The 15088-nt window shown below is 43.3% G+C and overlaps 1 protein-coding gene across 1 annotated transcript in view; it reads right to left on the reverse strand.

Moving 5' to 3' along the window:
* Window positions 1-91: 91 nt before the first annotated feature.
* The window catches only part of pwp2h (PWP2 small subunit processome component), a 32578-nt gene continuing 17581 nt past the window's right edge, over window positions 92-15088 (reverse strand). The window contains exons 13-21 of the mRNA XM_061889246.1: window positions 13823-13973; window positions 13571-13751; window positions 13342-13489; window positions 13150-13258; window positions 4974-5039; window positions 4676-4894; window positions 527-677; window positions 380-454; window positions 92-292 (exon numbers count right to left, since the gene is read on the reverse strand). Of these exons, the coding sequence (XP_061745230.1) occupies window positions 205-292; window positions 380-454; window positions 527-677; window positions 4676-4894; window positions 4974-5039; window positions 13150-13258; window positions 13342-13489; window positions 13571-13751; window positions 13823-13973 (1188 nt within the window). The 3' untranslated portion in view covers window positions 92-204. The remainder of the gene's footprint in view (window positions 293-379; window positions 455-526; window positions 678-4675; window positions 4895-4973; window positions 5040-13149; window positions 13259-13341; window positions 13490-13570; window positions 13752-13822; window positions 13974-15088) is intronic.

A 15088-nucleotide genomic window follows, 5' to 3' on the forward strand; every position in this document is an offset into this window, starting at 1 on the left:
ATATTTATTTTCAAATCACACTTTTTTTAGTTAACTAAATTCAAATATACTGTGCAAACAATGCAGAGTAGAAGAAGAAATACAAAACGAGTTTAAATATATATGTGGCACGTTTATTTAAAAAATGAGGCATCATTATTAAAAAATGTGGCAATGATACAAAGCCTAAAGTATCATCTCAGCATCAGACTGTTCATCGCTGTTCTATCCCTCCCCCTCAGCTGCCCTCTTCATGCCCCTCTGCTTGGACAGAGCCACAGCATAGCGAATGTTGTACATGTTGAAATCACAGCTGAGGAGACGAATTACAGATAAAAATACATAAAAATTAGCTTCCAAAACAGAATCCATTTGGTGAGACGACAATGACAATACTTACAGTTTGGACAGATTGTCTGAATGTCTCTGGATGCTCTTCTGCAGGGCTTGCAATGTGGGAAGAATGGCTCCTGACCTGCACAACAAACACTACCGTGAGATATTTTGCTGCACTGTGGGTTCAACAAGACTGGGACCGAGGGCAGACCTGTTCTTGAGTTTCTGTCCATGCAGCATTAGCAGGTTCTTAGCCCAAGTCATGTAGAATTGCAAGTGACCCGATTTCTCCAAACACGTTGCCACGAAGCCAAGCAACTTCTCAACATAAATGTCTGGGAGCGTGGCACAGACAACTGGAACTGGGAGGGCAAATATTCAAAACAAATTCACGTTCACATAGTTGTCAATAAAGCTGCATAGTAGGGCTGGGCGAGATGGCCTTTTATTAATATCTCGATATTTTTAGGCCATGTCACCATACACGATATATATCTGCATATTTTGCCTCAGCCTTGAATGAACACTTGATGCATATAATCACAGCAGTATGATGATTTTACTGTATGTGCTTACATTAAAACATTCTTATTCATACTGCATTAATACATGCTCATTTTAAACTTCCATGCAGAGAGGGAAATCACAACTAAGTCAAATGACCAAAAGTGTATTTATTAAACAGTTATTAAGCAGTGGCACAAATATTCATGTAATTTCCAAAACAGAAAGTGCAAGATTGTCAGAGACATTTTAAAACAAGCTATAAGTGGACTTTTGTGCATGATGTCACTAAGATGACATATGAAAAAAACACTAAATTTAAGTGCCCTTTTTGTACAGAACGCCACCATAATAGTTTAAAACAAATAAAGTGCACTTTTGTGCATGATGTCACACAAGGTATTTCAATAACTGTCAAATAAAAATGAGCTGCATAATAGTATTTTAAATAGTGTATGTCCTTTGCTATGTGGTAAGTTACTGCAAATGTTATCTCCTTCTGGTGTTGACTATTTTTTTCATACGGTGTTGATCTGGAAATGGTTGCTTCGACATTTTGTGCGTGTGGCACTGAACAGAGGTTGACATGCAGAGTTTCAAGCACTCTTCATTCTCTAGCGCAGTGGTCCCCAACCTTTTTGTAATTTGCCCGGCGGGATTTTTTTGTTTTGTTTCTTTGTCATGAAAAAGGGAGGTTTTTTGGGTTGGTGCACTAATTGTAAGCGTATCTTGCGTTTTTTATGTTGATTTAATAAAAATAAAAAAATAAATAAAAATTAATAAAAAATTATTCTGCGGCTCGGTGGTTGGGGACTACTGCTCTAGCGGGTGACTTTTCAAATGATGCTACACATTAGCAGTGCTGCTACTTTTTGTAGCAACGCTTTTGCCGCATACATGATTTATTACGATTGTCTGTTCAACTTCTTCCCGCTTGAAGCCAAACCATGGACCCCGCGCTGTTTTTCTAGAGAACTAATTATTCCTTCCTTTGTTACCAGAATCGCACCTTCTCACTCTCGTATTACCACTCGCACCACAGCTAACTTTACCCATGCCGCTAGCTCTCTGCTCGGCCAGGGCGACAGTATGTGACGTATGTAAGAAGGTGCGCTTGTTTTATGTCTCTGTAAGGAGAGACGAGAAAGAGTGACAAACACCTCAAGTGTAATGCCCGGAGCTAAAATCAACTGCGTGAGAACGTATACTCGAATATCATGATATAATAATTTTCTATATCGCACAGAGACAAACCCGCGATATACCGAGTATATTCGATATATTGTCCAGCCCTACTGGATAATATAGTAAAGCAGTGTTTCCCAACCATTTTTTGAGCCAAGGCACAGGTTTCATATTGGAAAAATGTAATGGTACGCCAATAAATATGCCAGGTATTATTCTGTTGTATTAATTATGTACCTACCGTTATCTATAGAAGAGCATTTAATTGTTCTGCCTGTCATTGGCATGGATCAGGGGTCGGGAACCTTTTTGGTTGAGAGAGCCATGAAAGCCAAATATTTCAAAATGTATTTCCGTGAGAGCCATATAACATTTTTTAACACTGAATACAACTAAATGCGTGCATTTTTAAGTGAATTGTGAATTATATTTATATAGCGCTTTTCTCAAGTGACTCAAAGCTCTTTACATAGTGACACCCAATATCTAAGTTACATTTAAACCAGTGTGGGTGGCACTGGGAGCAGATAGATAGATAGATAGATAGATAGTACTTTATTGATTCCTTCAGGAGAGTTCCTTCAGGAAAATTAAAATTGAGATCAATTTAAAGAAAAAAGTAAAAAGTAAATAATGGGGGTTTAAAAGGAAACAAAATAGAGAAATATTACAAAAAGAATAAAAACAATGGGAATAACAATATAACAGTAAAATAAGAATATAACAAGACAAAGCAGGTGGGTAAAGTGTCTTGCCCAAGGACACAACGGCAGTAACTAGGATGGCACAAGCGGGAATCGAACCTGCAACCCTCAAGTTGCTGACACGGCCACTCTACCAAGCGAGCTATGCCGCTAAGACCATACATTTTGAGAGTATGATAAGTCTCTAATTGTTTTTAACAACATTGTTATTCTAAAGTTGACCAATAATAAATGTAATCCATCCATCATCTTCCGCTTATCCGAGGTCGGGTCGCGGGGGCAACAGCCTAAGCAGGGAAACCCAGACTTCCCTCTCCCCAGCCACTTCGTCTAGCTCTTCCCGGGGGATCCCGAGGCGTCCCCAGGCCAGCCGGGAGACATAGTCTTCCCAACGTGTCCTGGGTCTTCCCCGTGGCCTCCTACCGGTTGGACGTGCCCTAAACACCTCCCTAGGGAGGCGTTCGGGTGGCATCCTGACCAGATGCCCGAACCACCTCATCTGGCTCCTCTCGATGTGAAGGAGCAGCGGCTTTACTTTGAGCTCCTCCCGGATGACAGAGCTTCTCACCCTATCTCTAAGGGAGAGACCCGCCACACGGCGGAAGAAACTCATTTCGGCCGCTTGTACCCGTGATCTTATCCTTTCGGTCATGACCCAAAGCTCATGACCATAGGTGAGGATGGAAACGTAGATCGACCGGTAAATTGAGAGCTTTGCCTTCCGGCTCAGCTCCTTCTTCACCACAACGGATCGGTACAACGTCCGCATTACTGAAGACGCCGCACCTATCCGCCTGTCGATCTCACGATCCACTCTTCCCTCACTCTTGAACAAGACTCCTAGGTACTTGAACTCCTCCACTTGGGGCAGGGTCTCCTCCCCAACCCGGAGATGGCATTCCACCCTTTTCCGGGCGAGAACCATGGACTCGGACTTGGAGGTGCTGATTCTCATTCCGGTCGCTTCACACTCGGCTGCGAACCGATCCAGCGAGAGCTGAAGATCCCGCCCAGATGAAGCCATCAGGACCACATCATCTGCAAAAAGCAGAGACCTAATCCTGCGGTCACCAAACCGGAACCCCTCAACGCCTTGACTGCGCCTAGAAATTCTGTCCATAAAAGTTATGAACAGAATCGGTGACAAAGGACAACCTTGGCGGAGTCCAACCCTCACTGGAAATGTGTTCGACTTACTGCCGGCAATGCGGACCAAACTCTGACACTGATCATACAGGGAGCGGACCGCCACAATAAGACAGTCCGATACCCCATACTCTCTGAGCACTCCCCACAGGACTTCCCGAGGGACACGGTCGAATGCCTTCTCCAAGTCCACAAAGCACATGTAGACTGGTTGGGCAAACTCCCATGCACCCTCAAGAACCCTGCCGAGAGTATAGAGGTGGTCCACAGTTCCACGACCAGGACGAAAACCACACTGTTCCTCCTGAATCCCAGGTTGGACTATCCGATGTAGCCTTCTCTCCAGTACACCTGAATAAACCTTACCGGGAAGGCTGAGCAGTGTGATCCCACGATAGTTGGAACACACCCTCCGGTCCCCCTTCTTAAAGAGAGGAACCACCACCCCGGTCTGCCAAATGTAATACTTACCATTAATGCGACATCTTGGACAAGTGCGATAGAAAACCGATGGTTGGATTAAAATGCATGAGAACGTTTTGTAATTTGAACGTTATTTTAAACACTGTGATTACCAGTGGAATTATTAATTACTTATCATGTTAAGCAACGTCAGCTAAGATTTATCTGAGAGCCAGATGCAGTCATCAAAAGAGCCACATCTGGCTCTAGAGCCATAGGTTCCCTACCCCCGGCATGGATAAATGAACAAATATACACTCTTTGATAGACAATTTTCTGGAGGTTATCTCTCGCCTGCCACGACACAGTGGTTGGGAATCACTGCAGTATAACAGTGTATTTGGTATTGGTTCACTCACTTTGCTCGTGCGGCACGGTCTCCAGCACCTCAAGCTTGAGGGCCTTTTCATTCAGGCGAAATGCAAGAACAATGGCTGAAGCCCACTGCTCAAGTCGTAGTTGTGTGCGTATGTTGGCCGGCGTCACGTCCAAGTCAAGGTCGTATGGGTCAAACACCAACGATCCGTCAAGGGAGTAGATTAGCAGGCCCTCGGTCGTTGTGGCTGCCCAGCTCCGTCCTGAGAATGGACATACTTTTATCGAATGGCCAACTTGTTGTTTGGTCGGACACAACACAATAATTCTTCTGTCACTTACCTGTTGGAGAGAAGCGCAGTGAGCTGACTCTGATCTCAGGCTTAAAGTGTCTGGAACTCATATCCCCTTTGGAAAAAAAACTGACATTATGATCTCGACATAACATGCTGTTATTCTTTTTGCAGTTTGATCACACATGTAAGTATTTCATATATACGGTACACAAAAACATCACAATCCAGGACATTTTAACTTAAGTCATTATGTCAGGAGAGAAGGTCAACTATCACAAGTCTCCCTTACTTTTAGACCTCCACCCCAGATCACACCTCAATCCAACCCACTTCTCCAAAGTGGGCTGGCTCAGGGTGGAGGACAGAGTAAAACAACTTGCACTGAGCCTAGTCTATAAAATCCGCTACACCTCCTTGATCCCGAAGTACATGTCAAACTACTTCCTTAACGTAAATGACCGCCATAACCACAACACCAGGGGGAGCTCCACAAACCACGTTAAACCCAGATTTCGATCTAACAAAGGTCTTAACTCATTCTCTTTCTATGCCACATCAATGTGGAATGCACTCCCAACAGGTATAAAAGTAAGTGCATCTCTATATTCCTTCATAACCGCTCTAAAACAACACCTCCAGGCCACTTCAACACTTTACTAATACCCTCCTCCATTCACATCCCATCTCCCCGGATTATAAACAACTCAAATGTACTTCTAATGTATATACTTGTTCTTATGCTATGTGAACTCACTATGTTCTCTGCTGGCTGTACATATCCTACTAAATAAGACCTACACTGTTTCAATGTCCACATTTCTCTGTTGATGCAATTGTTGATGACTGAAGTTCTGATATCAACCAAAGCACCCCACCCACCCCCCGGATTGTAAATAATGTAAATCATTCAATGTACATACTATGATGATTAACTTGTGTGATGACTGTATTATGTTGATAGTATATATTTGTAACATGAATTGATTAACGTGGACCCCGACTTAAACAAGTTGAAAAACTTATTCGGGTGTTACCATTTAGTGGTCAATTGTACGGAATATGTACTGAACTGTGGAATCTACTAATAAAAGTATCAATCAATCAATCAATCAATCCCGCAAAATCTGGTAGAGTTGGCAACTCTGCCAATACTAATACTTGATAGAGCTCAGACAGGGTATCTGCAGGTTTCAGCAAGTCAAATATAAGACTTTTTAAGACCTTTTTAATGCCACCTTGAATGAAATTTTAGACCAAAAAAATTATAAAAAAATCGATAAATCTAAGCGATGATTGGGGATCCCACTGTACTACAACCTCAATGACAATCAGTCAAGTTTACTTTTTGTATGTTTATTAATAAACAAACTGATAAGCACCGCTCTGCCAAACAGCTCATCAAAAATCTTGAGAGATCCAAAAACGTTGACATCCAAAACAAACAAACCAACGCCAGTAAAAACATAACAACCGAGGTCAGGGTAAAAATAAATTACATTTCAATAACACATACCGAGACCCGTTGACTTGGTCGAAGAGCAGCTTTTGGATGTGAGGTGCTAATCCGTGTCTCGTAATATATGCTGTTTTATCCTTCCCGCAGGAAAATGTATTATCAACCTGAGAATCAGGAAACATCACACGAAAAAGATCGCCAATCCCGTCATTTGAGGTGTAGGATTGATGTTTCACCACAGTGTGCAAGATCCATAACACCGCAGATTTTAATGTTGTTGTACCGCCGAAGACTAGTGTCAGGTCAGTGCTGCTAGCGGCAGTTGTTGCTAGCTGGGGGGGCGTTGGTGCTGGACCCACGCAGAACTGAGAGATGCCCGGTGTTTGTTTTTGGCTAATTCCCATGGTGCCAAGTTTGAAATCCCTCTTACAAAGTATGCACCTGGCCTCCTCGGGATTGGCAAAAGGCTTAAGCCAGCTTTTAAACCGGCTGTCCTCCAGCCAACGCTCGCAAAACTTGCATTTCCCCCATGCTGACTGAAAGGAGGGAGGCGAGGAAGAAAGGAAGGAGTCTGCGCGCGAGGCGACTATGCACGCGACTGACACTGAAATCACTCACTTTTACTCAAAGACGTGCCCCGAAAAAAAAACAAAAAAACTGGTCCGACAATTTAATACCATAGTACTGAATTCTGTTCATAACTTTTATGGACAGAATTTCTAGGCGCAGTCAAGGCGTTGAGGGGTTCCGGTTTGGTGACCGCAGGATTAGGTCTCTGCTTTTTGCAGATGATGTGGTCCTGATGGCTTCATCTGACCGGGATCTTCAGCTCTCGCTGGATCGGTTCGCAGCCGAGTGTGAAGCGACCGGAATGAGAATCAGCACCTCCAAGTCCGAGTCCATGGTTCTCGCCCGGAAAAGGGTGGAATGCCATCTCCGGGTTGGGGAGGAGACCCTGCCCCAAGTGGAGCAGTTCAAGTACCTAGGAGTCTTGTTCACGAGTGAGGGAAGAGTGGATCGTGGGATCGACAGGCGGATCGGTGCGGCGTCTTCAGTAATGCGGACGTTGTATCGATCCGTTGTGGTGAAGAAGGAGCTGAGCCGGAAGGCAAAACTCTCAATTTACCGGTCGATCTACGTTCCCATCCTCACCTATGGTCATGAGCTTTGGGTCATGACCGAAAGGATAAGATCACGGGTACAAGCGGCCGAAATGGGTTTCCTCCGCCGTGTGGCGGGTCTCTCCCTTAGAGATAGGGTGAGAAGCTCTGCCATCTGGGAGGAACTCAAAGTAAAGCCGCTGCTACTCCACATCGAGAGGAGCCAGATGAGGTGGTTCGGGATGCCACCCGAACGCCTCCCTAGGGAGGTGTTTAGGGCACGTCCAACCGGTAGGAGGCCACGGGGAAGACCCAGGACAGGTTGGGAAGACTATGTCTCCCGGCTGGCCTGGGAACGCCTCGGGATCCCCCGGGAAGAGCTAGACGAAGTGGCTGGGGAGAGGGAAGTCTGGGTTTCCCTGCTTAGGCTGTTGCCCCCGCGACCCGACCTCGGATAAGCGGAAGATGATGGATGGATGGATGAATTTAAGACCATTTTAGGAATTTCTAATAAATGTAATACTTTTTAAGGCCTTAATTTTAGACACATGAATTTAAGACTTTTTAAGGATCCGCAGATACCCTGTCAAGAGTGCAGGCTCAAAATAACGCCAGATAGTAGCAGACTGGGCCCTCCTTGCTAATTAGGGCTGGGCGATACGGGAAAAAAAATGATCACGATCAATTTTTTCATATTATTTGATCTTAATTGACATCACCATTTTAAATTTTTATTAAACTCTGATATTTCCTTGCAGGATTATACCGAGTCCCATTGCATCCCTGCTGTGTACGACTGCAGTATCTTGTAACAGACATTTCCGCCATGTTTGATCAAAGTAATATTTGCTAACAGCTGACATTTTGTTCATATCTTTGATTGTGTTTACTAGATGTACAATCTTAGAGCCAGACCCACCCAGCCCTTAGTGCCAATCCTTGTGCTTGTGTTGGATCTACTATGGATTGAACTTTCACAGTATCATGTTAGACCCGCTCGACATCCATTGCTTTTGGTCCCTTAGAAGGGGGGGGTTGCCCACATATGTGGTCCTCTCCAAGGTTCTCATAGTCATCATTGTCACCGACGTCCCACTGGGTGTGAGTTTTCTTTGCCCTTATGTGGGCCTACCGAGGATGTCGTAGTGGTTTGTGTTGTGGTTTGTGCAGCCCTTTGAGACACTAGTGATTTAGGGCTATATAAGTAAACATTGATTGATTGTCCTGAAGTTATGGATCTGACTTGCCAACTTCTTTTACCCGCTGCATGTGATGCCAGATATACAACATTGGCGAATGCTAAAGACTGCAAAGGAAGTTCAGCTTCCCCTAAAATAAAAAATAAAACATAAAAAAAGTGGTCAAAATGTTCTTATGTGTTTGCATTTTATTGACTTAGTACGTTAGATGCGTTTAACTTTTTGTTCAGAATAAGCTACTATGGTGACAGTTAGCGCCATTTTTCAATTGATGTGGTAGCGTAGCAGTGCTGCAGCCAAGCGAGACATTCGTTGGATAAATACTCAATTTTCTCGCGACCACGGACGCTGAGTGAAGGTAATAAGAGTGATTCAAAGGGGGTCGTCGGGCTGAATCTCTTTTTGATTGACAGGAAAATGAGCGAACCATGAATCTGGAAATATAAAACACTGCCAAAGCATTTCTTAACTTTCATTCTGTTGTTCCTGTTGATATGGAGATATTTATATTTTTTAAGTGATGTTAAATCCAGCATGTAAAAAGCTTACAGCCAGTGTTATATTGTACAATACAAACAATAATAAAGATAGAGCAAAATGATACAGCAAAAGATGGACAATTGGTAGAAAAATGGATAGATGAATGGATGGATGGGTTAATACTAATTACTATTAACAGATTATCGGTCCTGCTAGACACCGACCTCTATTTAATAATACAACTTTAACATTTGACAACCAAATAATAAAACAAGGTGACTCTGTAAAAAATCTGGGTATTATCTTCGACCCAACTCTCTTCTTTGAGTCACACATTAAAAGCGTTACTAAAACGGCCTTCTTTCATCTCCGTAATATCGCTAAAATTCGCTCCATTTTGTCCACTAAAGACGCCGAGATCATTATCCATGCGTTTGTTACGTCTCGTCTCGATTACTGTAACGTATTATTTTCGGGTCTCCCCATGTCTAGCATTAAAAGATTACAGTTGGTACAAAATGCGGCTGCTAGACTTTTGACAAGAACAAGAAAGTTTGATCATATTACGCCTGTACTGGCTCACCTGCACTGGCTTCCTGTGCACTTAAGATGTGACTTTAAGGTTTTACTACTTACGTATAAAGTGCTACACGGTCTAGCTCCAGCCTATCTTGCCGATTGTATTGTACCATATGTCCCGGCAAGAAATCTGCGTTCAAAAGACTCCGGCTTATTAGTGATTCCCAGAGCTCAAAAAAAGTCTGCGGGCTATAGAGCGTTTTCCGTTCGGGCTCCAGTACTCTGGAATGCCCTCCCGGTAACAGTTCGAGATGCTACCCCAGTAGAAGCATTTAAGTCCCACCTTAAAACTCATCTGTATACTCTAGCCTTTAAATAGACCTCCTTTTTAGACCAGTTGATCTGCCGCTTCTTTTCTTTCTCCTATGTCCCCCCCTCCCTTGTGGAGGGGGTCCGGTCCGATGACCATGGATGAAGTACTGGCTGTCCAGAGTCGAGACCCAGGATGGGCCGCTCGTCGGGACCCAGCATGCACCGCGCGTTTCTTCTCCCACGGGGGAAAATAAGGTTGGCGGCTGCATACCGTAGTTGCGAGACCTCTTGTGTCCATGTTTGATTCGGACACTGAAGAAGAAGAATTCGAGGGATCCGAGGATGAGGAATAACTTAATAAAGTGAGCTTTACATGTTTATTTTGCGTGTCTCTTAATTGGAGCCATTTTGAGGTCTTTACACACAGAAACGGCACGCCTCCCGCAGTCATATATCCCAGCATGTACCGCGTGCTTCTTCTTCTACGGGGGAAAATGAGGTCGGCGGATGTAGAAGAAGAAGAAGCGTAGAAGAAGAAGTGCACTTCTTCTTTTACGGGGGAAAATGAAGTTGGTGGCTGCTTACCGTAGTTGGGAGACCTCCATCCATCCATTTCTACCGCTTATTGTGGCTCAATATTGGTCTATATATAAGGCAAACCAGATTATAAGGCGCATTGTCAGCTTTTGAGAAAATTTGAGGTTTATAGGTGCGCCTTATTGTGCGGAAAATACGGTATATATTATATATAGGGATGCACCGAAATGAAAATTTGTGGCCGAAGCCGAACCCGAATAAAATTTAAAAGCTTGGCAGAAGGCCGAATACCGAAAAATGAATGCAGTTTTTCACAATTTTTTAAATATTGCATAAATAGCCTAGAATAAATATTTAGACATGTTTTTCGCATAAAGTAATTTTATATTGAATATTGACATTTTTTTAATATTCCAGTAGCCTTTGCTTTTCAAAAAAAGCACAAGGTTTTTCATTTATAGTAGGCCTTCAAACAAAACATGCATTCCAAAAAAAATAAAGTGCATTAAAGTGGATAAACCCACAACAAATGAATTATTGTCCTTTTGGCAAAAGTCTGCTTAGCCACAGTAGATATGCTAATAATGTAAACAGAAGGCTCAAGTAAATCTCAATTAAGTGTGTGCTTGTAACCTCATACACTTATACAGGTAGCCTACACAACAGGCTAATAATGTAAACAGAGGCCCCACTAAATCTCAATAAGTGTGTGCTTGTAACCTCATACACTTATACAGGTACACAACATATCCCAACGTCACCGCGTCACTGCACGTTCGTTGATTGCGTCACCGCGTCCAAAAATTGCGTCACACGCCACTATTCGGCCTTGTTTTTAACTCATTCCACCGAAGGCCGAATGTGGCTTTTTTTGCCATATTCGGCCGAATATATTCGGTTACCGATTAATCGGTGCATCCCTAATTATATACTGTATATATAATACCGTATTTTTCGGACAATAAGTCGCGTTTTTTTTTGTAGTTTGGCCGGAGGTGAGACTTGGCCAAACTATAAAAAAAATTTTTTTTAAATTATTATTATTATTTTTTGGGTTTACCCACCCCCCCCCCCCCCCCGCTGGACTGTGGAGAAGACTGCGACCTATAGTCCGAAAAATACGGTATGTAAATATTACATGTTATATTTTATATTGCTACTATGGGTACATTTTTAGTCTACTTAATACCTGCATTATCGTTTCCATCCTTCCCATCTCCATATTTTGAAATGAGCCACTGTGTGGAACAATTTCCCTTGTGGATCAATAACGTCTGTCTAAGTCTATGGGTATGGATTCCATGGTACCAGGAATTAGGAGTGTATCAATTCAAATGTGAAAGGTATCCATCCCAAGGGACAACAGAGTCCTACCACTCCTTCTCTCGCCCACTCAACCACAGTGGGAGCCAACCACCTTCTGTTAAACAAGTCCAAACACAATGACAGCCAATCAATGCCCACTTCAGGTTGTAACTGAGCATTGTTTTCCACTCCCTACATGTCCAGCACATTAAGAGGGTGAGGACACTCGCAAAGTCGCTGTAATGTTATAGATTAAAAACATAAACAAACATAACAATATGACTGTCCATCCATCCATTTTCTAACACCTGTCCCGTTCGGGGTCGCGAGGCGTGCTAGAGCTTATCTCAGCTGCATTCCGGCGGAAGGCGATGTACACCCTGGACAAGTCGCCACCTAATCGCAGGGCCAACACAGATAGACAGACAACATTCATACTCACATTCACACACTAGGGCCAATTTAGTGTTGCCAATCAATTTATCCCCAGGTGCATGTTTTTGGAAGTGGGAGGAAGCCGGACTACCTGGAGGGAACCCACGCAGTCACAGGGAGAACATGCAAACTCCACACAAAAAGATCCCGAGCCCGGGATTGAACCCAGGACTACTGAGGACCTTCGTATTGTGAGGCATATGCACTAACCCCTCTCCGACCGTGCTGCCCTATACAACAATATGACTGTAATTAATTAACTGTGATCATCTCCATCCCATCCATTTCTTAGCGCTTATTCCCTTTCGGGGTTACGGGGGGCGCTGGCGCCTATCTCAGCTACAATCGGGCGAAAGGCGATGTACACCCTGGACAAGTCGCCACCTCATCGCAGGGCCAACACAGATAGACAGACAACATTCACACTCACATTCACACACTAGGGCCAATTTAGTGTTGCCAATCAACCTATCCCCAGGTGCATGTCTTTGGAAGTGGGAGGAAGCCGGAGTACCCGGAGGGAACCCACGCAGTCACGGGGAGAACATGCAAACTCCACACAGAAAGATCCTCAGCCTGGAATTGAACCCAGGACTGCAGGACCTTCGTATTGTGAGGCAGACGCACTAACCCCTCTGCCACCGTGAAGCAACTGTGATCATCTGACACCCTTAATTCAGACCTCTCTAAATTGTCTTTTCCCAAAAAAAAGCGACGATCGCACAATTTAGCAACATTTTCTGGTCTGATTGGACTTATTTTGAAACATTCAACATTAAAGCACATATCCCTCATCTCAACAAGAAGCAAACCTGCTGATAGTAAGACTTGTGATTAAAAACATTTTCTCCTTGTCCTATATAAGCGCTGAAGTCTTACCTTTTCTGACCCCAGGTAGACTAATGTTGACCCCATCTCCATCCCCGGCTCCCTCGTCCACAAGGGCAAGGCTGCCGAACTCAGTCATCTTACGTCGGTCCAAGAACTCCTAAAAGGTAAAACGTGAGCACAACTGTGAAATACAGAATTCTCACAACAACAAGTCTTCACGTTTCCAATGAGAATCTTGACCTCCATGGCGTCGAAGGACAGGTTACATGAGATCTCAAACTTCTTTATGAGCATCTGCTCCCTGACATTGTAGATGCAGACAAACTTGGACTGGCCGCCACTCAGGATGGACTCCCCGTCGGCAGAGTAGCACAGTGACGTGAAGCACCTAGACATGGCACGCGTGTCATTTTTAGGATTTTATACGGTGACTTGAGTTGAAAATAACGGACCCAATCTTGCTACTCACCTGCTTTTGGACATCTGCTTGGCGGTGACTTTATCAGTTTCCTTGCGGCCTGTCTCCAGGTCGTGACGTCCTGCCACTGAGCCGACCTGCGCTGCCGTGTTGGGGTTCCAGAAAGAGATCTCGCCATTTAAAGAGGCAACTGCCAACTCTTCACCATCAGGGCGGTAAGCCACTGACAAAGCTGAGGAGAAGAAAAAGGCAAAACATTGTAAGAATATTTTTAAACATTCATTGTGATTGACGATTGTTTACCATCAGCGGTGAGGTGAAGCGTCTCCTTCACTTGCCAGCTGTCCATCATGTCCCACAGCCGAATTGTACGATCCCATGAGGCGCTGGCTAAGATGGACTTAACCGGACTGAAACACAAGCAGCTGACGGGACCCTCATGACCACCTAAAACCTAAACAAAGGAAGGAGGCGGATGGCGTTATCTTTATTCAAATTACTACCAACTATGGCTCTGCGATGTGGCCTTAAATCTTAATTGCAATATATATTACAGCCTGTTATCTTAACATAACATATCATGATATATGATTTGAAATGTATAGTAAAAAATAAAAAAACAAATTCAAAACGGTTACAAAGTCTCCTCAATTGGCTGTTGACATTTTGTAACATATTGTATTATTTCCTGTATTGTTTCAAAATTACTATTAACCTATTTAATGTTAATATCTGGTTATTCTCTGTTGTAACATGGCTCTATCAACACTTCTGTTAAGATGTAAAAAATAATTATTCTTCTGTTGTTTGGAAACTTAACATTTTGTGTGGGCGATACTACAGATTTGCTTACCGATTCAATACCAACTAATTACGGGGGGCAGCATTGGCCAAACCAATGTTAATAATAATACATAAACATTTTCAAGATCATCGAAGGATTACAATTAGCAACTAAATATCAAATTTTTTTCCAAATGTTTGTTGGCCCTGTGATGAGGTGGCGACTTATAATAATAATCATTTTAATAATAATAGATTTTATTTGTAAAAGCACTTTACATTAGACAAACCACCTCAAAGTACTACAGTGCATTTAAAAAAAAATAACGCAAAAACCACAAATAACTGCCCCCAACAAGTAAAATAAATAGTAAAAAATAAAAAATAAACTACAACAGCCTAATAGCTAGAACTAGCTCAAATAGATCTAAAAAAGGCTTATTTTTCAAAAATAGGGTTTTTAAGCCTTTTTAAAAAAAAGAAAAAAAGCATTCACAGTCTGTGGTGTCCTCAGGTGGTCAGGGAAAGCCTTCCACAGACTGGGAGCGGCGGAGCAGAAAGCCCAGGCTCCCATAGTTCGGAGCTTTTTGTTGGAGGAGGTTAGCCTGTCCGGAGCATAGGTGCCGTGTGGAGGAATTGGGGGTGAGCAGTTTTTTTGAGGTAGAGGGGGGCATTTCCATGGAAAACTTGGTGAGTTAGTACGGAGACTTTGTGGAACAGGAAGTCTGTGAAGGGATTTGAGAACCGGTGTGTTGTGGTCGTATTTCCGCACTTTTATCAGGATCC

Source organism: Nerophis ophidion, linkage group LG27 (assembly GCF_033978795.1).
Source record: "Nerophis ophidion isolate RoL-2023_Sa linkage group LG27, RoL_Noph_v1.0, whole genome shotgun sequence".
NCBI classification, from domain to species: domain Eukaryota; kingdom Metazoa; phylum Chordata; class Actinopteri; order Syngnathiformes; family Syngnathidae; genus Nerophis; species Nerophis ophidion.